This window comes from Mugil cephalus, chromosome 3 (assembly GCF_022458985.1).
Source record: "Mugil cephalus isolate CIBA_MC_2020 chromosome 3, CIBA_Mcephalus_1.1, whole genome shotgun sequence".
In the NCBI taxonomy this organism is placed as follows: Eukaryota; Metazoa; Chordata; class Actinopteri; order Mugiliformes; family Mugilidae; genus Mugil; species Mugil cephalus.
In genome coordinates this window covers 28,680,460-28,706,815 of record NC_061772.1, presented here as the reverse complement: position 1 = coordinate 28,706,815, position 26,356 = coordinate 28,680,460, and the positions used below count along the sequence as shown (strand labels likewise).

The 26,356-nt window shown below is 40.6% G+C and overlaps 1 protein-coding gene across 1 annotated transcript in view; it reads left to right on the top strand.

Annotated features, from left to right (window-relative positions):
* Window positions 1–26,356, top strand: part of iqgap1 (IQ motif containing GTPase activating protein 1) — a 57,391-nt gene that overhangs the window by 9,162 nt on the left and 21,873 nt on the right. Inside the window, exons 3-9 of the mRNA XM_047580036.1 lie at window positions 15,504–15,660; window positions 17,233–17,310; window positions 18,540–18,616; window positions 21,204–21,271; window positions 21,692–21,805; window positions 24,132–24,310; window positions 24,507–24,594. Coding sequence (XP_047435992.1) covers window positions 15,504–15,660; window positions 17,233–17,310; window positions 18,540–18,616; window positions 21,204–21,271; window positions 21,692–21,805; window positions 24,132–24,310; window positions 24,507–24,594 — 761 coding nt within the window. The remainder of the gene's footprint in view (window positions 1–15,503; window positions 15,661–17,232; window positions 17,311–18,539; window positions 18,617–21,203; window positions 21,272–21,691; window positions 21,806–24,131; window positions 24,311–24,506; window positions 24,595–26,356) is intronic.

The following is a 26,356-nucleotide window of genomic DNA, read 5'->3' as shown; positions in this document are numbered from 1 at the left end:
CTCCCATTTAAACCCAAACAGGATGACAGGATGATTTTTTTTTTGGATAGTTTTCTTTGGATAGTCATGGCTCAGAGGTGATATTGAAATAAAGTCTCTGAACCGCTGCAGCTTATTTCCCGTGACGTTCATTCGTCACGTTTGGCCTACGTAGCTGCTCTGAGGTCATTTATCGTCCATTACGTCTGAGCTCATTTGTAAGCAAAACGCAGCCGCTGCCCTTTACATCACCTCTTATCATAAACCTTCCATTAACTCCCACATGTGCCCAGCGGAGAGAACAGGAGGCGTGTTGTACTTGGTGACAGTCGGAGCTTTATTCTGAACGAGGCGGCATAAAGATCAGCAGTAACGCGAGGTGCTCTCACGCCTGGTTGGTGGTCTCAGCCCACTTGTGATCAAGCCCTGATTGGTTGACCACGCACCAATGCTGATACTATTTATATGCTTATAGTTATACTTTCACTTCATTTAATTGGGTGCCAGTGGAAACAAATGTGTTCTTATATAACAGTCCTGAACTAGATCTCAATTAAACTTCTTTAATATCAAATTGATGTTGAAGCATCGTAATCGCACATCTGGTCAGTCGCACATCTGCACACAAGACACTTTAGCTAAATGATTTATTTACTGTATTTCATGTAAATTTTACATCTGCCCCATATTTATTCTTATTTTTTTTCTTTTATACTTATGTCTATGAGTACGTTTACATGCACATGAAAAAAACAAATTATTGCGTTAATCCGACTTTAACTGGACAATTTAAACGCATGTAAACACTGACTAAAATCAGAGTTCATCTGAGAAACATCCAAGAAAGACGGTCGCAGAAGAAGAAGGTAAACAGAGCCGGTAGAAGAACCACCTGAACCGCCATCTTATCTACAACAGAAGTAGCGCGGATATTACGTACGAGATTAAAAAGCTGAACTGTTATCTGTCTGGTTGTTGTTAGAAATGCTGCTCTACCACGGGAACGACTCCAGTTTATTATACAGTATGACGTAATAGGTCAACCGGAAAGGGGGCCGTATTAACCTGTTGAAAAGACACATATCGCCCCCTAGTGTGGAGGAGGAGAACGTGTTCCCGTCAGTTATTCCATTTTATGCGTTGCATGTAAACTGAGACAAGGACTTCATTCAGAAAGTCTCATTTTGAGCCATTAAACTGTGCGTGTAAATGCACTGTTCTGTACGTCTTGTTTACATATGTTTTTTTCTTAACTTGTGACTCTTGGACAAAATAATTTCTCTGCTTGGATCAATAAAGTGATCCTGTTTCTGTGGACTGATTGACAGAATAAATCAGTCGATTTGAAGCGGAGATATGATGTGAGTTGGAGAAATTGAAGGGATAAGGAAATATAGTGATTTATTCATTCACAGTCTTCACAGAAGAGGACAGATCCTCCTGATTGAACTTTCACCTGAGCTACAAACCACATCCTCTCTTGTTCTAAACTGAATGTTTTAGTGCAGGGCTGAGTGCGTCTGATCAGCAGGCGAGTGTGTACAGCCTTTAACCTGATGAGTCTTTAGAAGAGAAACTGTCTGGTGAAGAGGTCATTGAACAGAGTCCACTGTCGTTTTATTTAGATTATTCTCTTTTAACTTCCCTCCAAAATCATGACAAACCACCAAACCTTTTGCGAATGGAACAGTTTTTAGACGTGTCACTCCCTGAATAAGATGTGAAATATGAGTGTGAAAGCTCTTCAGAGACTTACCGTGGACGTTTTGGTGGCGATACGAGCCTGGAGGTGGATTTATTTATTTATTTTTATGTAATTTAGGAAGGAATCCGGCTGAAGGATCACTCAGCTGTGACGAGATTAAAGCACAAACCTTTGCACATGTGTGCGTCTGCATCTTCAACTTCATTTGGTTTTTCTGACCTCACGCCATTTAAGGCGCGCAGCAGCGTGGTGTGTCACCTAGAATGGCACTTTGAGGTTTTTTTTTTTTTACCGGCGTAGTACAGGGACGTGTAAACACAGCTGCCGTTGCCGTGGCGACAGCGTTGAGCTGCAGAGCTTACCTGTGGTTGGTCAGGTTCCCTCGTCACTCGCGCTGGTTGTTGTATTGACTCCTTTGTGCTTTAAGCCGGTGGTGGTGGAGGATGTTATTTTGTTGCAGTCCATTCTGCTTAAGTCATGACAACACTGTTTTATTTTTTTGTGTTTGTTGGTTTGACACTTGTTTGCAGTGAAGGGAGAATGAATGAGAAGAATCCACCTTGCAGCTATTTTGTGTCCCTGAACAATGATCAGAATTTACCCTGAGACGAGAAGTTGCCTTTAGGGCAAGTGACAACAACAACATGACAAAATAAATAAATAACACAGCGGTGTGGTAGTTGTGTTACATCATTGACAGCAGACAGGGAGGTAACTGTTCATTCCTGTTGCAGCTTTTGTTGCATTAAAGATTCGATTAGATTCAGGAAACTTTATTTAGGGAGAATTAAAGGCATGTGTGAGCATGTGCAAGAACAAGACACATTTAAGGACCAAAAATTCACAACTTCATTTTTTTGTTTGTTTTATATTTATATATTTTAATTTATAAATTAATTAATTTATATATATTATATTAGTATATTAGTGCTGTCAAACAATTAAAAATTAATTAGATTAATCACAGGGTTGCTGTGGATTAATTTTGATTAATCACGATTAAATATCATTAATTTTTAATCTATGTTAATCCTGTTTCACTTTGCATGAACAAACATACTCAAGAAAAAGAGAATATATACACACTTCATGTGTTTATTAAACACCTTAAACAGTTTCAGCAACACAACGTAACAGCTTTTTGTCTCTTTTTTTTAAACATTTATTCACATTAATGCGTCGCTGTTTCTCCTCGTTCAGCAGCTACCAAGACAAACTAACTTGCAAGATGAAAACTGACCACGTCTTACGTACAATATTCAACTAAGAACTGTCTCTCACACGGAGCAGTTGTTACAGTAGTGGCCAGATATTTTGTTTGCCCGCTTGTCTTTGTCTTGGTTTGTTACAATGTGAGCGACTCGTTACCTGAAGAGCTCCCAGAAATTCTGACTAACGTTTGCTTTGCGTTGATCCAAAGCGCTTCGGTGAAAAGAAAACTCCATCCTGCAGAGTGTACGTAATACTTATGTTGGTCGACTGTTCTGGTTTGTTTTGGGGTTTTTTTTCGACTCAAATTTCCTGTTAACAGGGCAAACATGCTGTAGCATCTTCCACCTGCCCGAAATATGAGTCATTCAATGGTTAATTGTGTTAAAACTTTTAATCAAATTTATAATGATGATCGAAAGAAGATTAAGATTGCATTTTGGTTAGCAAACCTGTACTCTTTTAGATTGAATGTGTGTTTAGGATAATGCAGATGCAGCTTATTATTAAGGCTCGTTTAAGGGACTGTGGGACTAGATGTCGTGATCTACATCCGTAGCCGGGTTCAGGCACCCAAACACTAGTAGGCGCTGTATTTTTTTTATCTTTGTTTGTTTCTACTTCCTGCTTCACTTTCCTGAAACTTTTCAGTAGCCATTTTCAACAATTTCAATTTCAATTTTGTAAGAAGAGTCGATACAAATGTTTGTGTCTCCGAACCCTGAACCTCCTCGGTTAACATGTGCTCCATCTTTATTGATCCAAAACATTAAAGTTTTTGAAACTGCGGAGATGGAGAAGCAGCCGGAAACACTGAAGAGGAAACACACACTACTACCGAGTGGACCAATCACCAATCACAGCTGTTGTGGTCGGCGTTTCCCTTGCGTGTAGTTACATTTCTGGGGAAGGGGTACGTCAGGGTATGACGCTATATATATATATATATATATATATATATATATATATATGTAAATATATTATTAAAGGTACAAAAAGGATTCACATGTTGTATCAGGTTGAAAGTAAATAGCCAACTATTACTGCTAACACTCATAACAACAGTTATGAGTAAAAAAAAAACAGCTAATGTTAATGGAAGGTTGAATATACAGTGACAAGTCTCTTCATGTTGCTACGTTGCTACATGGTTAGCGAGGCCACGGTGGCTGTGATGAAGCAGATTCCTCCAGTGATAAAGTCGGACATTAAAATGAGTCCGTTCGTCTATTAATGTCTGGAATGACCCACCTCTGCACATTAGACTGGCTTCTTCCTCGTCTGTTTGTACGTCATCTCTTCTACCATTTTATTTTTATAGTTTTGTCTTATCTTATTGTGTAGCTGTTTTTACTGACGTTTTATGTCTTTTTAACTCATAAAGTTGGATTTCAGTTGGAATGTCCAACTTATAAATACAGTGTCGGGACGTTTTCTCCATCAGAGGATCAGTCTGACCCGAACCACTTTCTTATCGTCATTTATTAAACTGTGAGACGATGAGGTTTCAACGCACCACCACGTCCCCTCCTCTCTGCTGTAATCTTCGCTAGAGGGAAGACGTTTGTATAAAAACTTTGGCGGTGGGGGGAGATAATCCATCTCCGTGAACAAAGGGGGTAATCTCTGTTGTGTCTCACGTCCATCCTCCGTGGTCGCGTGTTGTTGTATCGTGTCTCATATTGTCGATTTTAAACCCTTCCTTCCTTCTTTGCTTCCTGCTTGTTATCTGACACTTAGACTCTGAGAAGTTTTGGAGACAGATATGCATGCTTTGCAAAAAAAATTAAGAGGGGATTTATGTAGCTAGAAGGGAGCAGAAAGCTTAAATTCTTTAGATTTAGTTTAGTTTCTTTACAGAAGCTCTTTCTTCTTCTTCTCCTCTCACCCTTCACATCGGTCCCTCATGAAAGTTTGGCCATTTGCCTGTAATTTCCTGTTTTCACCAAAGTTTCCAAACTCTTGTGTGTGTAGCTGCCACTGCTGCTGCTGCTGCAATGAATATTATGTAACTTTGGGCCCGGCGGGCATTGTGTTTGTTTGGAACGAGGACAATGGCACTAGAGTGATGTGTTAAAAACCTTTTCAATAGTGATACGATCTGTCCTCAGATGACTGAGTCTGATGGCTGCATTGACCCATTGGCTGCCTCGTAAACAACAGCTGGGAGGCCTTTCACATCTGTTGGGTTATTATTTTATTTTATGCGGAGCTGAAAGCCTTATGACTCATCAGTTTGTCTCTCGATCGAGCAGCTATTTAAGAACAATTTTAAAGGCCTCCGTTTTAAATTCCACACCGAAATGTGAATATTTTTCTTCTTTTATCTAATGAAATGATCATTTTGGGGGATTTCGACTGTACCCTTTAAATGTGGAAACAAGTCTTTATCACTTTTACGCTGAATTTTTACTTTGATGGTGCAGTTAGAGCAGCTAATATACGCTACATTGAGTTAACCTCCGGAGACCCGAGCATTACTTTGGAATGCATCATGATTTCTTTAAGATAAGATTAAGATATTTAGGTATTTAGAGTGAGCAAGTGAGTGGCTGCGGCTAAGGAGGAAGCACGCTAGCTGGGGAGCATGCTAAAGGTAAGGCTAGCAGAGTGGTTTTAGTAGTAGGGCTAAGCTAATCTGACTCCAGGATGCTGGAACTCACTGTTAAGACTTTTTGAGGGGTCCTGGGCCTAAATTAACCCACTGGAAAACCACAGTGATGTACCACATACTGTGTACTGCTGTTCTGTTGGCTAGGCTAGTTAGCTGGTGTCTTCTTGTGTTTTACTTCTGATCTTGGCAGAGGGAGGAAGTGTTGGTCCAAGTGTAGTTGCATGTAACATCATTTCATCGTTCCTTACCTGCTGCTGTTGGCTAGGCTAGTTAGCTGGTGTTGGTTGCTAGCTAAGTAGTTGCATATCCCATCACTTCTTACCGAAAATGCCCCCTACTGTCAGAGTGGTTGTAATACTGGCGTTTTGAAATTACCTGGGCCTACTGCTGTGGCTAGGCTAGTTAGCTCGTGTCTTCTTCTTGGTTGCTAGTTGGTAGCAGACTGCTAGCCTGCTGGTCAGGTTTTCACTTGGACTGTGCTTCTAAATGTGTTTTGCCTCGGGATCTTGGCACAAGGGATTGTAACATCTAATCCTGTGTATTTATGAATGGGATTAGAAGGATTATGAGAAGTGAAAAAAAAATTAGCAGCATCTTTGAACTGGAAGTAGTTTTTGAAAAAAAAAAAATGTGTCGACACAGGGATTATTTCAGTGTAAATTACAATTTAAATCACCATTGTGCAGAAATGATGAAATCCCAACGTCCTCAAATGAAGACAGTTTGTTAAATTTTCATGTCAGACCAAACTAGAAGAGTTAATCATGGCAGGCAAAAGTGTCTCCTTATGGGGACAACAGGTTTAAATGAAACAGAATAAGCTGCAACAAACCTAAAATAGAATGTCCCCATATGAGGACGCAGGGTCTCAGGAGATTAAAGTAAAAGAAGACAGAGCACAACCCATGAATAACAACCTTTGAATAATAACGGAAAATACAAAGGAAGAGGAATCTCTATTGATCCTCCGGGTCTCTAAATGACACCATGAATCTGTCTGTGCTACATTTCCAACAACTCTTCCCAATATTTGTCAAGATATTTCACTTTGAACCAGCAGACCCAGAACATTCAGTGCTACTCGGGGTTGAACGCTTCTTTCTTGGAAACAGAAAGACTAGTGTTTCAGACCTGTTGCCTAAATCAACATTACTGTGAAAGTGCCTTTTGAGATGCAGGGCTCTGTGTAAAGGCTACCTGGTGGTTGTTTCCTGGGAAACCTTTCCAGAAAAACAGACCCGTGAGTCACTCGGCCTGGCAGTAAACTGTGAGGAAAGAAAAGGGGAATGAAAAGGGAGAGGGATCAGCCGCACATAAAGGCCCTGCAGGGACCGCCCCTCCTCCGCGGCGTCTCACCTTGCCGTCCTTGAAACCCGACACTGCGAGTTACTTTTCCAGTTTGGATTTGTGTCACAGCCCAGGAGCAGCGCTTTGAATCCTCCCAAAGTTCCCGATCAGACCTCGGATAATGTCCTGCCTCAGCAGAATAGGAAGCTTTAAGTACCTGTGGTCACACCTGGGAATTAACATGCGTCCCTGGCCGACTCTTCAGATCTGATCTCAGTTTTAAGGTTGTCTGTCTCTAATGAATAGCAACTGTTGGGTCAGAACCATGAACAGCTATTTGTTGTATGTGTACTTCATGACTTGATGCATATTTTGGAACAAGATGTGAAGTCTCTATCATAGAATTGATTGACTTTTTCTAATGAACTTATTCAGAATCAGAGTTACTTTATTAATCCGAAGGGGAAATTACTTGTCGTTACCAACAACTCCCACTCAAAGCGTACCAGTGTTCAAGAACAAAGAGCAGTGTAGGCAATAACAATATGTAGAATACGTCAAAATTAAATCTGCTGTTTCTCTGGAAAAAAAAAAAAAAGGATGAATAACAACATCTTTTAGGCCAGAATATGTCTATTTTTTGAAATCCTGCCCGCCCACTAGCCTAAACTTCATGGACTGCAATGAAAATCTAATAATCGGTTATAATAGGAATACATGCATCAATGTAAAAAATACAGAATATATATGAAAATGAGTACAGGTATAAATTATCAGCTACACATACTCCATATTTTAAAATGCTCTCATTACTAATAAGCAGACTTCACTTATGGTTCTTGCACAGGTGATGGTTCAATTAGGAACAGTCACTCGTTGTTCTAAATTAAAAAATGTTCATTTTTTTTTTTTTAATGTTTTACCACTTGGAAACACAGCATTTATCTTACAGTTGTGATGAAAGTGTGACCCTTTTACCTCCAGTTTTACTACCGGGTCAAATTGACCTGAACAGTTTTATGTAATATGTCGCTCACATGCAGGGGATGGTTCCCATTATACGAGATGAACCATTTTCTTTTTTTTTTATGTTAACTACACTAATTAAACCAAGCAGGAGGAGTTTCGTACTATTTTTTTCTCGATCTTCGAACCTTAAAACGGGTCAATTTGAGGAAGAAATCAAATTTTCCCAGATGTGCGTGATCTGAACGGGCCCTGAGAGCTGAGCTGGCTTTGCCGTCTGCTTGGATTTCTGTTTTTACAGCCTGCGCATCAGCCCTCAGCTGGTGTTTGCACTCTGCTGAACTCAGCTGTGGACAGTAATGTCTGTAATGCAGCAGGTCAGATGTAATGGATGATTTTCCTCGGAGGGAGGCCTCCAGCGCCACGAAGGGCCAAAGGTCACAGCCATTATTTGAACTTTTAACCCAAAGAAAAAACCTTTCCAACTGTTTTAAACTGATATATATTAGTTTAATATTGGTTTTTTTTATATGTGAACAGACTGGACGAGGACAATAAACGTGTTCATGGAGCAGATCTGAGTTTGTACTCGCAAAAATCACATGAAGAGCAGGAGCCCTGAGTCTTTATGTGTAATTTTTTTGTTACCACATTGATTATGACCCACATTTAAACCGAGCATTTCACAGCTGCTCATGTGAGAGGACGAGGTCAGTTGGTGCACAGATTCCAGTGTTGCAGCAAAGCATGTAATGGACAATTTGGCACACACTCCTCTTTTTTTTTTTTTTTTTTTTTTTACTCCTGGTTTTCTCCCATCGCTGTGGCCTTGTGCAACACTGGTTCAACGTTGGTCTTATTGGCTTAACGCGCGCACATATTTCTTAAAGCCAAGTCTTTAATTAGCCTCCATTTAACCATCTGCAAACACACCTTTCCAGCTGTTCTGTAAACACACACACCTCTTCCCTCTCTGTCCTTTTTAAGCAAATATAGATGCACAAATGCATGTACAAAACCGAGGTCAATGCAAAACGGAGCATTGTTGAAAAGTCTCGGCACCTTTTCCTGCTTTTATGTCGGCGCCTCTAAAATTAGTGTGACATTTAGCCTTGTAATGTCTCATTTATGGGTTTCTGGTCTTGAGAGAATATGTTGTACATCCTGACACAAGCCTCAACTTTAGGCTTTTATTAGAGGCTTAATTATCTTAAATTTTCTAAACATAAAAAATAATGGTAGTCAAGAGGCTGTAGCTATGCTAGCTTGATTGTGGCTATGCAGCCATGCTAGCAGGGATGTATCTGTGCTATTTGGAGCGTCTACGCTAGCCAGATTGTTGCTGTGATAGTTGGCTATGCTACATGGAGTGTGGCTATGCTAGAGCTGTGTTAGCTTAGGTAATAATCTAGAGGCAGTAGCAATGCTAGCTGGAGTGTGGCTATGCTACATGTGTCTGTGTTATCTGGAGCGTCTACGCTAGCCAGTAGCTAGCATTTTGACCTTGTGAAAACCTTGTTTAGGGTGAGATTTGGTTGAGTCTCTTGTTTTTACACACACACACTTTTCTCAAAGATCAAAATTGAATACGCCTCCGTTTCCCCGTCTCTACGTACAGTCAACCTTTCCACTCGACCTTTTCCTGCTTTCTATCAGTGCCTCTGTTGTCTAAAACTAACATGACGTATGGCCTTGTAATGCCTGATTTATGTGTGTTTCTGGTCCTTAGTGGCCGGGGGCGGGGGGGGGTTTCCCCTACTTAACAAAAGTCACTGGACACAAGGTTTAAGCTAACGACTGCTCTTAGTCCTTTTCATTATCATACTAGTCTGTTGATGAGTTCTGCAAAGTGTCCACAAGCTCGAGACGTAGTTGGTTGTTTTGTTGTTTTGATCTACAGTTAATGAACTTGTTGCAGCACGACAACTAACCACCATATTCTACTTCCTGCCTTGTTTTACTGCAGCTCTGTCGCATTAAAACTCATCATTAGTTACGGTTAGTTTAAGGTTTGCTTGGAGATTTTTTGTTGCGGAACTACAGTAGGAGATAGGAAGTGTCAGGTTGGCTTTGATAAACATACTCATAAGGGACATGTACGCTGTCATGTGTCATTTTATAATAGTTTCTCTCAAGCAATCATGAAAAAAATGTGAATGAAAGCTTTTTTTTATGTTCCTCTTTGCCCGTGTTTACCCAGAGCTCTGAGTTTCCCGGCTTTGTTTTGGGTTCTAGCCTGGCAGGATGTGTGATAACCTGCAACAATCTTTTTTTTTTTTATGCCATACAAGAAAAGTGGAGAAATGGAGGAACAATGTCCGTGTTTATTTTCATACTGCAAACTTTAACAATGAGCTGCATGTTGTATGTGTAGATGCATGAAAACGGAGATAAATTCTAGGAGCCTGATTCAGTTACGATGAAGCTTAGTTATGTTCTTAGTGCAGCCTTAAGACTGCAGAGTTGACATTTTCCACTGTGAGTGTGTCGCTTCCTGACTACATGTGAAATATTGAAATATTTCCACTGATATTATGTTGAAGCCAAAGCTTCTCAGATTCCTAACTCGGTGTAATTACTGTTAAATGAAAAGGTCTCTTTGTGTGTACGTTTGTGCCTTATTTAATGGCAACCACACACTAAATACAGTGGAGTCTTGTTATTGTTTCTTTACAGCACTGACCCAACTTTCCCAAACAATGAGGCACTGAAACCTATTAGGCCGCTCCCAGAGACGGACCAAGGGTACAATGCGGCTTCGCAATACAATAACAAGGCAGTAATGAGGCTTGGAGTGTGTTAGTGTAAGCCCATACTATCTAGCCGTTATTAAACATTAACTAGTGCCGAGTGAAACCTGGGAAAGAGGAAGTATTTAACTGAAATCCAAAGTTTCCTCATCTCTTGAACGTTTCTCATGTAAAGTGAGCCACGTAAAACTGGCGGCTTTACTGTAAGTGAAGCCGCGCTGCATGCAGGGAAAGCCGTGGTCGAGCCGAGGCGTCGGAGAAGCGAGGGTGACGATTGTACCTCGTATCGCTGGCGAGGAGTCAGCACGTCTTCCTGGAGAGACACACCGGTCGGTAGTAGATCTCTTCCTATGAGACTGACCTCTGAACCCGGCCGCTGACTTCAGCTTCCGGAAAGGATGCGGGATCTGAGAAGGGATGAGATGAACAATTCCCGGTGTGCATCGTGTGTGCATCATAGCGCCATTAGATTTCTATTCTACAGTCAGTTACTCAAAAAAAGTACAATTAACAAAAAAAATATCCTGTCAATAGTTTTAGAACAGCAAGAATAAATAAATAATAGATAAAAAGAAATAAATGAACATATCTTGGGATCAAAATCGTCAAAAACCCTTAAATAGATTATGCTAATTATTAATTATTATCTTTGCAGGTTTTGTAAAGTTTGCATATATTTGATATATATCTTGTAATTCAGTCTCCTCATTAAAAGTTATTTAATTAAATCTTACTGCCATTGTCAAGTGTTGATTCTAATGAAAATAATCACTCGTATGTAGTAGTTGGATCTAACCTCTCCTGTCAGGCCACTTGTCTGAGCCCGGGCTGCGCTCCTGTTAATGACTGCATCATTTATGGTCCTGAACGTTGTTAAAGACAGATTTAAGATCGTCACGGCCTCATCGTCCCTCCTCTATCATACTCTCCTACTTTGGCCTCCGCGAGCATGAAATTAAATTGTAATTTATGTCTGACGTTCCAAGTTGTTCAAGCCAAACCCTGCAGACGTTTTTTTTTTTTTTTTATGTAATGTGACAAATACTCAGTATCTCCATCGTGTAATCATAATTGGCATCGTGTTTTTCTTTTTTCACATGACTGCTCGTAATTCCGCTCTGTTTGGTATGACGTGAATGTAACGTTCGCCTTCAAACAGCTCGTCCCTGATGACTCTCATATCTTTTATCTGTCTTGTATTTATGCTCAAAGTAATTCTGGAGATTCCATGGCAACATTTTTTACTGTTTGACCGTAGACATGCCCGATCAGTTTTAACATTTATTTTGGCCGCCCTGTGCTGTCGAAACGCTCTGAAATCCCATTCATAGCTGCACTTCTTAGTGGTTAAGAGGAGGGTGTGTCTGTGTCTGCGCTGTGTGTGTTTGTGCAAGTCTGGAAAGGGTGTGTAGCCCTGATAAAAGAGCCATTACTTAGCTTCACGTCTTTATGGGGCCTTTCACTCGGTCCGGCGTGGAGTGAAAGTGGGGGCTTGTTCGTGGCTGGCAGGCCCAGGCCCCTGCGCCGTGGCTCGGTCACCTCCGCATCAATAGCTGGTTTGTCTGGACACGCCGTGTCACGACTTCCTGAGAGGGAAGTTGTTTCAGCTGGTGGTTCGCTGGCCTTTGCGCTGCGAAAAAGTGTGGGTGTGGACGTGCCTTCGTGTGTGTGTGTGCATGGGAACCGAGTGTCCTAACAACAGTTTGTAGAAGTTAGCAAATCCCAGAAAGGTCCTCGCAGCTCCAGTAAGTGCAAACGTGCGCTGGCAGAGAGAGGAGGGGGTCTGTCTGTGGGAGGAAAGGAATCTTTTAATCTTACTCAGGATATAGTTAACCTTGTTGCTGCCCGACAAAGACTTTAGTTAGTGACGAGTGGGAGTGTTTTCTCAGCAGATTGCCGCTCGCTTTTTATCAAAAGGCCGTGTTTGTCCTCGCTCTGTCTGTGAAATTCCTCCCGGCCGATGATAAAGTCAAGGTTTTTCTTGAGCAGACATGATATTTGATGACCTTAATGAAGCAGGGCGCAGCTGAATACGCCGTAAATCGTGACCCAGATTAGATTTAATGATTTCTGTTCACGGTAATAAAGTCTCGTATCATTAAGAAATAAAAAGGAAATATAGGTCAGATCTAGAGTGTATTGTAGATGAACATACTTAGATAGACTTTATTGATCCACAAGGTAAATTACTTGGCTGCAGTAGCTCAATTGCACTTAGAAAACACTCTGGTGCTCTAGGTATAAATAAAACATAAAGCATACATGAAGCCACTGAAGTCAAACTATGTTTGTTATAGACCATTTTAACTTAAATGTTATAAATGTACAAGTAACAGCTGTAGTTCTGCTGTATCAATGCTAACTCGAGTGTGACTGTGCTAGCTGGAGCCGTTTACCATGGCTACGCTACATTGAGTAAAGGCTAGATAGCCATGCTAGCTGTAGCCATGCTATCTTGCTATCAAAGTGTAGACATAAGCCCTGTATGATGCAGTGGGGCTATGCTACCTGGAATGTGGCTGTGGTAGCTTTGGTGTAGCTACGCTATGCTGAATCATAGTGTGGCTACGCTGGCTGGAAATGCTACATGAAGTGTAGCATTTCCAGCTCATATCATAAGAAAGAATAAATAAACATATATTGAGTGTTAGGGATAAAAACTATTGCACACTGGTGATAAACCTGGTATAACTGTGATATTATGATATTGCAATATTCTTCGTAATTCACTGACAAATTTTAAATGCAGCTTAAAATACACGTTGTATATATGTACATCAGATATTAGAATCAGAATTATCAGTGATAATTTATTGGACAAATTGAGTCAAAAAACAATATTAATCCAAATGATCTATTTCCAATGTGTTGCACTTGTACAGAAAAGTAGTGACAGTGGAGGTGTGGAAGTCGATCGGCCCAAAACATGATGAGATATCACCATGTCGATATATAATCCTTGTATATTTTTGCTTATTTTATTATATTTTTACATAGTACAGCTAACGTAGAGTCATTTTTTAAGTAGAAGGAAATGTAACAGAACTGCTCCGTGTTCAAACACTGATTGTATTATGTCTATATGACCAGACTGTACATATGACCTAGCAATCCAAGCTTGTTCTTCCCTTTTTTTTTTTTTTTTAAATCCGCTTTAGACAATGAGCAATCGACGAAGAAGTCGGGCTGATCTGAAGCGAGTTACAGCCTTTTCTAAACGAACACAGATGACTATCTAACAGATTCATATCTAACGGAGTGACTTCATGTATTCGTGTTATTTCTGGCTGGCGTCGTGTGTAGTTTTTGGGCATTTGGGTGGTGGATTCCAGTCCACCAGGCCCTCCCCTCCCCTCCCCTCCCCTCCTCCCCCCCGGTGTGAGAGCTCAGCGGGTCTCCTCCGTGGCCCAGGGCTGACTCAAGAACACAGCAGGAATGTGACTTCTTAATATGACCTGAAAGAAATGAAATGTCACCAGCGAGGAATGCTGGGAACTCTTAAGAGGTTATTATGGGCCAGGTTAGCCGTTCGTTATCTTGGAGCCGCCGCTGCTCGTTAATGGTGAGGAATTAATAACCACACGTTGTTGTGTTGTGTGGATAAAGACACAAGCCTCCATTAGGGCTCCTTATGACAGTTTTAATGGACGAATCTAAGAAATAAAAATAGCACCTAGCCTAACTATCTGTACTTTAATCACGCCTATCTAAGCAGGGTTGTGTATTTATTGTGACAGTTTGAATGTTAGCTACACACCACAGAGATATTTATAATGTTAATTAAGTTTGTTGGCTGCCTTCTTTTGTTAAAACCATCAGGCTTCGAGTACTTTTTCGAAAGATAAGAGCCAATTTTATTTAGAACCACAAAGAAGGCTCCGCTGTAAAATAAAAGAGAAATGAGTGATGTTTTCCGTAATGCGTTGCAGAGCCTTTCAGCTGTCAGGCGTCAAGGCCTCTATCTGATTGATTTAGAAGTTTATTAGCAGCTAAAACAGTTCCACAATAGAGTAAGATAAGCCTTAAATGAATCACCCGAGGAGGAATCGGATCGGTCTGTTCGATGGAAACTGCAGGTGGATTTAAAAATGGTTTGTGATTTAAATGAGATGCTGTGATGCCACTTAAATAAAAACATGTGTAGCATACAGCGAATACTCCTTGTGAGAATGGACATGGACCCACTGAGGGTGTCTGGTAACACAGTGTTGTTAGTGTGGGGGGGGGGGCTTTAAGGGGCGGGGCCTCTGTGGATCATCCCACAGATACTCCCTTAGGAGGGCAGGTCAACACCTTGTGCTGAAGTTGTGTTTTTTGAGTTGTTCCTGAATTCCAGGCCAAAAGTTTCCCAGCAGAACATTAAAAAACATTATTCACTTCTCCTGTCAGTGGTCATAATGTTGTGGCTGATTGGTGTGTTATTACATGTTACTCAGCTCTGGTACTGTTCATATCTCTCTATGTCCATGAGGTGGATGAGAAATCTATTCTTTTTTTATTCATTCTTTGTTTTCCGGTTGAGTTAAAACCTGTTACTGACGTTACACGAATAATCAGCAGAAGGAGAAGTAGTCACATAATATCAGTCGACTGCATGCACCAGTAACCTCACGTCATCCTTTCAGATCTTATTCTCGTTTAATCAACAGGAAACAGGCACTAAGTAATAATGTGATGTGTCTCTTAACGTGTAGCATCAGTGCACATTTGTCTGACTGTGAGTTTAACCTTTGAACGCCTCGACATCCTCAGACTTTCACAGTCAGAACCGTCCTCTCAGTTTCACAGCTCATCTGACTCCACGGTGAAGTTTGTGTCTGAGCTGATATAACTCTGAACCCTGCTTTGATTTACGGGACCTCCCATCACATTAATATTCATTTGATTTTGTAAAAACAGATAAAAATGGTCAAAGTTGCAGCAGCTGTGATCGTGTGTGTTAGCAATGGACTGTAAATAATACGTGCTGCTTGTTTTCTGTGTCCTTTCTCAGATGGATGGAGGCCTGTCTGGACGAGGAGCTGCCTCCCACCACGGAGCTGGAGGAGGGTTTGAGGAACGGCGTCTATCTGGCCAAGCTGGGCAACTTCTTTGCCCCGCGCACAGTTTCCCTGAAGAAGATCTACGACCGCGAGCAGACGCGCTACAAGGTGAGAGCATGCACATGAACCAGGGCTTCATTTTGAACATGAGAAAAAACTACAAGCGTCACTTTTGCAGTTTGCAAATAACATATTGATAATATGATAATTATTTTCTGTCACACCACCTCTTTAATCTGCACATTTCTGCAGTGATCATCCCCCGAACAAAAAACGTATTTGTGTCGTCGGCAAACAGCACTAATGATGATGATGTGTGCATTTTAAAAAAGTGTGAAAAACGTTTGGCCTTTGGAACCGTTTCTGCAACTCTTTAGTTAAGGTGCTTTGCAAAAAAAAAAAAAAACAAACAACTCAGCTGTAAGAAGATTAAATGGAAAAGAAATATGTACATATGTTAAAGACATCACCTGCTCGGAGTTTGACTTAGAAACGTCAATAAAGAAAGACTAATCCGCTGGAGTAAGCGCTTAGAAACCAGTCCAGCCTCCCAGTTATTCTGGTAGAAATGTGCTCCAGTCACAATATTATCAGCGCGTTAAACTGTCCTCGATTCATCAGCAAGAATCAAAATAACAACACTGTAAAAACCACTGAGACATGACTCAAATTAAAATTAGATAATAAACAAGACATAACAAAGGGCCGACAGAGCCGGCGTGGAGCACGTGGGCGTGGAGACCTTTTTCTAAAAACTACGCTCGACCGAGTGTCTTTAACACCGATGTGTTTTTACGGCCTTTTCAAAATCAGGAAGCGTCGGTTGTAGAGTGCACGCGCAATAACAAACAGTCCCGAAGACAAATGGAGACTTAGCTTCAGAAAAGAGACAGCACGCTTTGATGGAGCTGTAGAAACAAAAGTCTGATACGGAGAAAGAAAGAAAGATTAAAAGAAAGACGACTGGACCTGGTGACGTTTCATCCAGGGAGCTTCTTCTGTCTGAACCCTGACACTCATTTAAAAAAAAAACTCTGAGATGTAATAACTTATGATCATCTTGCATCTTGTAATAATTCAGTGTTCTGCAGGGGAAAAAAAATACCAAGTGTTTGTCTTTATAGTTATTATTTGAGTTTTTCACAAATAGCCGCAACATTATGACCACTGATAGCAGAAGTAAACAACACAAACCATCTTGTGTGAAGCTGGTATTCATTGGTGTGGATGTTACTTAGACATGTAGCACCCAACTAGACCAGACCAGACACCCCCACCCCATAACAATGACACCCCATTGGTGGCAGCAGCAAGATGCAACCACAAAAAAACATAAAAAAACAAAACATGAAGAACAGTACAGGCTGTTGACCTGGACTCTACATTCACTAGATCCCGAACTGATCAAGTATCTGTGGGATGATCCGCCCACACTAACAACATCCTGTACCCAGACACCTTCAAGATATTAGGCAGGTGGTCATAATGTTGTGCCTGGTTCCAGAGAGTTTCAGCAGTCATGTTGTTCTCTGTAGTTCAGCTTTCTATTTGTTTTGTTTGATGTGTAATAGTCTGGTTGGCCCGTCGGTTTCCACTTCCTGCAGGTGAGAGCGGAGCCTCCTCCTCCTCCTCCTCCTCCTCATTCTGCTCTGACGTTCGTTTTTTTTTTTCCTTTTACAGGCGACCGGCCTCCACTTCAGACACACAGACAACGTCATCCAGTGGCTCAACGCCATGGCGGAGAAGGGACTCCCGAAGGTGAGCGCCCGGGTCACCAACATGCAAACACACACCTGCAAAACAAACAAATCAGATTAATAAAAGCCTTTCACGCTCAGATTGTGATTGATTTCCTGCCTTCGGGCTATTAAATGGGGCCAGTTAATGTCCGAGCAGTTTAAAAACAGACTGAGTTTGAGCTGAAGTACAATTTATAAGGATTCTTTTATTAAAGCTCTAATATTAAACATTTAACAAGACATTTACTTAAAAATGTGCCGCACACTGCCTACAGCTGGTGGCTAAGCTAGTTAGCTGGTGCATTCTAGTGTTTTACTTCCGTATGCTAGGCTAATTAGCTGGTGTCCGTTGGTGTTTTATTTCTGTTCCTAGCAGAAGGTGTTGGTTGAAGTGTAGTTGCATGTCCCATCACCTCTACTGCCTGCCTACCTACTGCTGCTAGGCTAGGCTAGGTTAGGCTAGGCTAGGCTAGGCTAGGCTAGGCTAGTAGCTGACTGCTGGTCTGCTGGTGTAGTTTTTCTGTTGGACTCGGCTTCTAAATGAGTTTTGCCTCAGATCAGGGCCCAAGGGATTATAAAATCTTGTCCTGTGTATTTATGAATATGAAGGAAACACCAGACTTCCATAAAATCATGAATCAATAGACGGTATTCTCTAGTAAATAAGAAAGAAAGAAAGAATTTGGCGTAAAAAGAAAAGTGTTTCCATTTAATAGCTTTACAATTAAATAAAATAAGACAGAAATGGCAACAAACTCTGTTAATAGTTGATTTCCATACTCTGGTACAATGAGCCTCAGCCTGGAACCTGTAAATCCTTCCAGTTGTGGACCAATATAAACCGTTTCATAGGAAATATGCAGAAATGGCCCTCGAAGGCCTTTAAAAGGATTAGTCACTCTAATAGAAGTAAACAGGACTCCGTTATAGAGAAGTTTCCATCCTAAGAAACTGAACACTTGGTGTAATGTCGACAGGAAAAACCAAAAAAAAAAAAAAAAAAAGGAAACCAGAACATCACCAGTTGGCAGCTTGGGTAGAAAATCTCAGCAGCCGCCTTTAAATGTTCCACTTCTCCACCGCGACGGTGCCAGGGGCGTGTGAACGCACATTTTACGTTGTGTAATCCCCCCCCAAAAAAAAAAAAAAAGGTTTCAGCCTGTTCATCCTGAATCGCTCACATGCTGCGACACGACGGCCCAACGTGCCGCTCTCATTAACTCACTGTCCCCCGGTTTTCTGTTTCAGATCTTCTACCCCGAAACCACAGACATATACGACAGAAAGAACATGCCGCGATGCATCTACTGCATACACGCACTCAGGTTTGTGTTGTCGGATTCGTCCTCTGCTGATTCGTCCCCTGAAAGAAGCATCGGGGCTTTTTCGAGCCGGGGTTTTGAGGGGGACAATCACATCAGTGTGTGTGTTGTTTTTTCTTTAAATCACATGAATTCCCTTCATTCACCGCCGGCCCTGAAGCTCCGTGTGCTCCCTGGAGCCCGCGCACGTTGTTGGTGTGTTTTTTTTAAAGAACATGACATTTTTACGAGGTGAACTGTGCAGTTGTTCATCAGAAAGGCATTCGGTGGAACAGAGCAGGTTGTTTTAACGCAGGATTCCTGCTCAGGTGAAGTGGATGTCAGGAAGCCAGAGGCACCGTGTTGGTGTGTGTTTTGGCTTTTTACGACAGAAACAACGACAGACATGTTTACGTGGTCGGTTTATCTTTAACCTGCTCAATCGTTCTGATCGAAACCGTTTCACTGGACTCTTAACCAGTGATTCTCAACAGGGGGACCCTAGTGGTCCGTAGTGTAACTGCAAGGGGTCCGTGAAAATAAAATCCTTTAAAAAAGATCATATGACATTTATAAAAATAGGATTATTTTACTCAGTTATTACTTAAATCAAATGTTCAGAGGGTAACAGGATTTTTTTTCTCTGATTACATGTTTCACAAGTGTAATTTACTGTATTTCATGAAGAGATCTCGCTCCCGGTTGCATCAAAGTTACTCCATGACTCAGTTAATACAAACTTAACTTAACACCATCTGCATCAGTGGACATGCACCATTCATTTCTTAATAATGCTCTTATTGTGAAACATCTGCAGGAAGGTGTTAACGTGCATGTTCAGGTTGGCACTTGAAATTAAGCTAAGCTAGTTTTTAATCTACCCTGAACCTCTGCTCTAAGCAAATCGATCTCATGAGATATTTGTATCGACATCGAAACATCAAATCTGCTGGAAATAGAACAGAAGAATAAGAAGAATTTCAATCGACAACACTAGAGCAGGGGCGTCGATCATCACAGCATAATAAATAACTATAAATAATGGCAACTCCATATTATTTCCATAGAAGAACAAATAAATTAGGAGAATGTTTCCATTTAAAAATAATTCTTAAGAAAAATGGGCTCATTGCTGTTTCATTTAATCCACTTCTCTTAGGAAAACAGTGGAGAATTCAGGACTAGCAGTTATTTCCATGATTTTTGTAATTTTCCCTCTTTGCGTGTTCACGCTTTGGGCCAGATTAGGCCGGTTTTCATGTGTTTGACGCCGGTGGAGATGAAGTAGATGAACCGAGACGTCTCGGTGTCCTCTGGTCACATGGATTCCAGCTTTAGTTCATTCGTGTGTTGTTGTTCTACCTCCATGTTTCTGCTCAAAAGACGTACAACAACAAACAAAAAATCGTACAAACCTTCATAAATGGACGCCTGAGAAGAATTCTGAAAACGCACCGACAGATAAGATCACAAACGAAGACGTGTGGACGAAGGCAAAGCGAGCGTGAAGCTAGAGATGAAATCGGACGAAGAAGATGGAAATGGATCGAGCTCATCCTGTTAATCTGAGCTGTTGAAGCCTCACACGACTACCAGGGTCACTTATGTCATCAAACCAGCTGCTCAGGTCCAGGTTCTCTACTCGTAGGGACAGAGGTTTAAAACCCTCCTAAAAACCCGTTCAGTCCCAGCTAGATGAGTAACCTTTCATCTTTTCTCCTTTTTATTCTTTTATTCTTCATCTTTTATTGCCTATCTTCTCTTTTATTCTTTTATTGATTTGTATTTTAGTTTGTTTCTTTGCTGTACAGCACTTTGGTTCAACCAAGGCTGTTTTTAAAAGTGTAGAAATAAACTTTGACTGGATTTGACTTGACCTGGAACCCACAGGGGAAGAGAAAGAGAAAGAGAGAGAGAGAGAGAGGTCGGCCTATAAAAACCTGGCAGAAGGAATCGTGGATGCACATCAAAAAGTTGGGACACATCTGGTCACAGATAGAAAAGAAAGCCAGCGATGGAGTTAAAATTAGAAGAAGAAGAAGAAGAAGAAGATGTTTCTGTTCCTCCTGGAAACTCCTCAACGTGATGTTTTGACCCCACATGGAGCAAACATGGTTATTAGGAGCTTATATTTGCACCACTCCTCTAATAAAGATTTCATTCTGATTGTTAACAGTGTCCTCGTTCATCTTTAAATGTACTATACATGCGTTAAGATAACACCATTTATTTAACGGTGTCTCAGTTTGTGTCAGAACGAAGGACAGACGTTCTGCTCTCTGTTCCTCACCCTGCACAATTAAATGAACTCCGACACCTCTAACGTTATTAGACTTAAATTCTGTTATGTTATTTTTAAATGTAAAAATGAAAAGTGGCTGCGTTTTGTTGTTTTCCTCCCCCTCTTTAATCTGCCACAGCAGCCTGGTGCTTTACGAAAACCTTTGAACCGCTCACACCCTCTCAAATCTATTCTTCCACGGTCGTGATGACGACACGATTCTCTGATGCTGCATTGTCCCCGTCCCCGTCCCCGTCCCTGTTTGACATTCCTCTCTTGTTCTGCCGACTGGGTTGTGTTTCCTAAAGTCTCCTGTGTCTCCTCCTGCAGCCTCTACTTGTTCAAGTTGGGCCTGGCCCCTCAGATCCAGGACCTGTATGGAAAAGTGGATTTCACCGGTAAGCATGGCAGCTTGTGTGTGCGTCACGGGGGTTTTCCTCCCTGTTAACCCACTTATGTGTCGTCCTGAGCGTCCGGAGCGTAACACACATGTTGCCAGAGTTTATAACACAGCAGAGTTTTAGAACGTCCCGACTCCGTGCGCTCCCCTGAACGCAGCTCTGAGAGTAAAAAGGGCACCGGAGGAGCCGCTGGAAATGTGAAAGTCATTAGTAATTGTGAGAGCTTTTCCTGTCCACCGAGTTCCCGCTCTGCTCCCTGCCCCAGAGCCAGTCCCAGAGATCTGATTATCACCCGTGAGCCAGGAACAGTCTGTCTCCACGGCCTCTCGCCCCCCCTCCCGCCTCCTCTTACTCTTTTTTTCTCCTCCTCCTTCTTCGTTTTTTTTTCACCGTTCCTTCTGCTCTGTCTCTTCCCAGAGGAGGAGATCAACAACATGAAGAGTGAGCTGGAGAAGTATGGAATCCAGATGCCCGCCTTCAGTAAGATCGGCGGGATCCTGGCCAACGAGCTCTCTGTGGACGAGGCTGCATGTGAGGGGACGCCGTCTTCACGCTTTCATAATGAGACAAATCATTTCGTCCTCCAGTGTCATTATAAACCAAGAATACTTAGCATTTGACAAACGTTCACCAAACAAAACCCCCATCTATCCTTTTTTTTTTTTAGTTTTGGAGTCAAAAGCAAATGTATCCCTAATAATCCATGCTGCTGGGTAGCAGACTAATTTGCGACTACCTTTTAGCTGCAGCTTCATGAAGAAATCTAATCTCATATTCAATAAAGTAAAAGCATAATCCAGTATATTGAAACATACTGCTGGATTTTTGCTTATTTCCATTCCTGCATAATGTACGATGAGAGGATTAAAAGCTCTCTGCAGCCAGGAAACCGTTTGCTTAGCTTAGTGTCAAACAAAAGGAAACAGCTAGCGCCACTCTGGAAGGAGACGGATACAAACTGATGTAATGTGTTAATTAGTGAGCTTTAGCTCCTGGTAGCTGTGAGGAAGCATATTGAGACAAAAACTCTTTGCTTTTTAGGGGGTGGGAGACATTAAAAGAGTATGATGTAGTATGTCGGTATTTCATGTAATGGGACTTGCATGCATGTCTTATTTAATCGCTTTTAAATAACTTACATACTCAACCGCCCACTCAAATGCACGACCGCAACTTAATGCACAGCCCAGATTTGATAGAGATAAAATAGCATTCATTCACAAACGTAATCAGAACCTGTCGAGGCACTTTTGCCAAATAGTTTTGTGCTAAATAATCACGGCGCTTGATAATTCTGCTAACAAATTGACAACACAAGCCAAAGAACGGATGGATTCCTGTGACACAGTCTCGGCCAATCACAGGTGAGCTGTGTCATAACGCCAACCTCACCTGATTGGTTAATCATTCGTATTTTTTCCACCAAGTGACGCCAGCTCTGCCTTTGTCTTCCCTTCAGACAGTGCAGTGCTGTATTTGGGCCACGCAGCCTGTAGATGGGCACTGTTTTACACGTCGTAAAATCCTCAATAAATGGAGAAGAGAAATAAGGAAGAGACGAAGTGACACAACAGAGAATTGCTGAAACCGTTAAGAAGAGCGTTTTTATTTAATGTCAGCTACAGTCTGATTAAAAATAAAAGGGAAGTGTGGTGTCCACTGTATAGAAGGGAGATCTGTTTATGCTTTTTGCTGACTTCATATTAAACTAATAGTCTCCAAAGCTGAGGCTTTGAATGCACCAGTCAGACATGGAGGTGGTATCATCTAATCATTTGGAGTAAGAATAAGAATGTACCCTAGTGAACACCAATGCATTCTGATATAACATTTTTTTGCTCTAATTCTTCTCTTCGTTAAGGTTCATGATATCCAGCTTTAGTTTGGAATTAAAAGAGGCTGCGTCGCATTGTACCCAAACATGTTCCTAATATTTTGACAGCCCTATTTTATAGTCCGTGGGCGAGGCTGAGTAACAGAAACGCTTTTAATTCAGACCAGTTTAACGGCACCACAAACTACATGCTACACAATAATCATCCAGCTGAGTCACCACCTTTTCTGACACTGTTTCTGTTTCATCAGCTGAACATTAGAATGCATTGCTTTTCAGTAGCGTACCTAATATTTTGCCAGTCGGCCGCACATCTTCTCTCCAGAAGTCGAACGTGCACAAATCATATATATATATATATATATTTTTTTTTTTTTTGTTATAGTGAATCTATTATTCTAAAGAAACTTTGCAAAAAATATCTTTGTGTTCTCCATGATCAAGTCTCTGCTGGTTAAATCTAGTCCAACCAGAGCTAAAGGCTAAATAACAGAAACGCTTTGGCTTTACGGCACCAAAAACCACGTCGTCCAACATGATCATCCAGGAGAATCAGCACCTTTCTGATCATTGGAACAGTCATGAAGGAGGATTTATTTCATTTCATTTCATTTATTTGTTTATTAAAACAAAAAAGAAAATCATGCACATAGTGTGAATAGTACAGGACCTACGTCCAGTTAGCAGTAACACCAGAATGTAGAATTTAGCATAATTCATAAATGCTCAGATGGTCAGTTATATATCTACTTACATTAGAAGTGATTCCAGTTTATTAAATTTATAGTTTGGATCTAATAAAACCATTTAGACTCACATTGATTAATTGTGCACATTAGCCTCGACTAAACATTAGCAGACAGCTAACAGAGAGATGTTTGGCTAATAAATGCCTTTTTCAATAATTCTTCAAAATGATATTTGTTACATTTGTTGCATTTTCTATTCACTGCAGCACTATTTTTTTCTAGTGTACCTAATGTTTTGGCAAGTGACTGTAATAGTCTTTTCTCCTGTCCTCAGTGCACGCCGCCGTGATCGCCATCAACGAGGCCATCGATCAGGGCGCCCCGGAGGGAACGCTCGCCGCCATGCAGAACCCCAACGCCATGCTGGTCAACCTGGACTCAAACTCCGCCGCCAAGTACCACGAGACGCTGTACCGGGCCAAGGGCGAGAAGGTGGCCAGCTCACGCAAGCGGGTAAGAGAGGTTTCAGAGCTTCAAAGTGAGCCAACATGAAACGACGTGAATAAAGTAAATAAATATACAGCCACGTGAACCAGCTGGTCATTTAAAAACAAAAAAAAAATGGAGGCTAGTAGATGAAATCACTCCATCCTCGGACAGAAAGTGAGATGTGATGTGAGCAAATAAATGAAGCGAATCACTCTTGCAGCAAATGGAGAACGCCGACGCAGAGAGAGACATCTACGACGAGCTCCTCACCCAGGCTGAGATCCAGGGCAACGTCAACACGGTCAACGGTAAGACTCAAAATGTAGAGACTCTGAAGGAACATAAATAAACCAGAATACGCTTTGGTGACATCTTTGCACATTTTTCTCTCGGTCGGCTTCAGGAGGTCGTCGCCTAGAATGGTTTTTAATTTGTGTCATTTCTTTCCTTCTGAATGTGTTCGATGCCATCAGTTAGGGTTGGTCCACAGTTAACTCAACAACCGCTCGACTAAGACGAGAGAAACATACAGTCACTTTAACACACGGAGGTCGGTTAATCAAGAACTCTGAATGTGTAGTTACAACAAAAAAACAACAAAATAAAACAAAACATAAAACGCTCTGGTGAGTCTGGCGGATTATGAAGATTAGAGTTCAAGCTCAGACACATCTTAACATCAACTGTTCACAGGAGAGTGAGCGAATCAGGTCAAGCAGAAGAAGACAAAGAGAAGAAGATGAAGCGTGGTTCCCACCGTGAAGAGGAGAGTGTGATGGTTTGACTATTAGGACAATGAACCTGAACACACCTCCAGACTGTGGCTTTGCTCCATTTATACTCAGAAGTCGGAATTTACGAGTTCCAAGTAGTAATTTTCGACTGGAACGCCCCCAAAGTTGGTTTTCTACTCTTAAAGTCGTAGAATCCTCACTACACCTGAGTTGAGTTTCCAAGATGGCCGCCCCGCGTGTAAACAGTAAATAGAAGCTCCTGTAATATCCTTTTATTTGCACTTCTGATTAGTTTTTGTTGCATGAAATCAGTCATACAGACGAAATCTTTCCACATACGTATGTTAAAAATGAGGTTACAGTGTAACAAGTTCTTCATGTGTTTACATGGGAACTACAGAACCATGTTGCACAATCATCGGCTAAAAACATTAGTCTGATAAAACCCAAACAGTGACAGACACTATCGCAGCAAACTGTGATTAACAGCGTATTTTTTTCTACATTTACATTAAACCAGGGCTCTGGATTCATTCAAGTGTATTTAAAGACAGAATAAAAAAAATATATCTAATCAACCATATATATGTATGTATATGTATATGTATGTATATGTATGTATATGTATATGTATGTATATGTATATGTATATGTATGTATATGTATGTATATGTATGTATGTATATGTATATGTATATGTATATATATATATATGTATATGTATATATATATATATATATATGTATGTATATGTATATGTATATATATATATATATATATATATATATGTATGTATATATGTATATATATATATATGTATATGTATATATATATATATATGTATATGTATATATATATATGTATGTATATGTATATATATATATGTATATGTATGTATATGTATATATATATATGTATGTATATATATATGTATATGTATGTAATTGTTATATATATGTAATGTATGTATATGTATATATGTATGTATATGTATGTATATGTATATGTATATATATATGTATATGTATATGTATGTATATGTATGTATATGTATATATATATATATGTATATATATGTATGTATATGTATATGTATGTATATATATGTATATATATGTGAATAATTCTAGTAAAAAACTCATAAGTTGGTTCAAGTATCTGTTCCATTTACAATTAGTGCAGCTTAAATAGCCTAAATTTAGTTTAACATTATAGCAACAATATCAGTTAATATCAAGAATTTTCACTCTGCACATTAACATTGAACAAGTTTCCAACAAGTTCTATTCAGATGTATTTCACATTGTTGTGTGAATTATTCACATTGTTAGTAAAA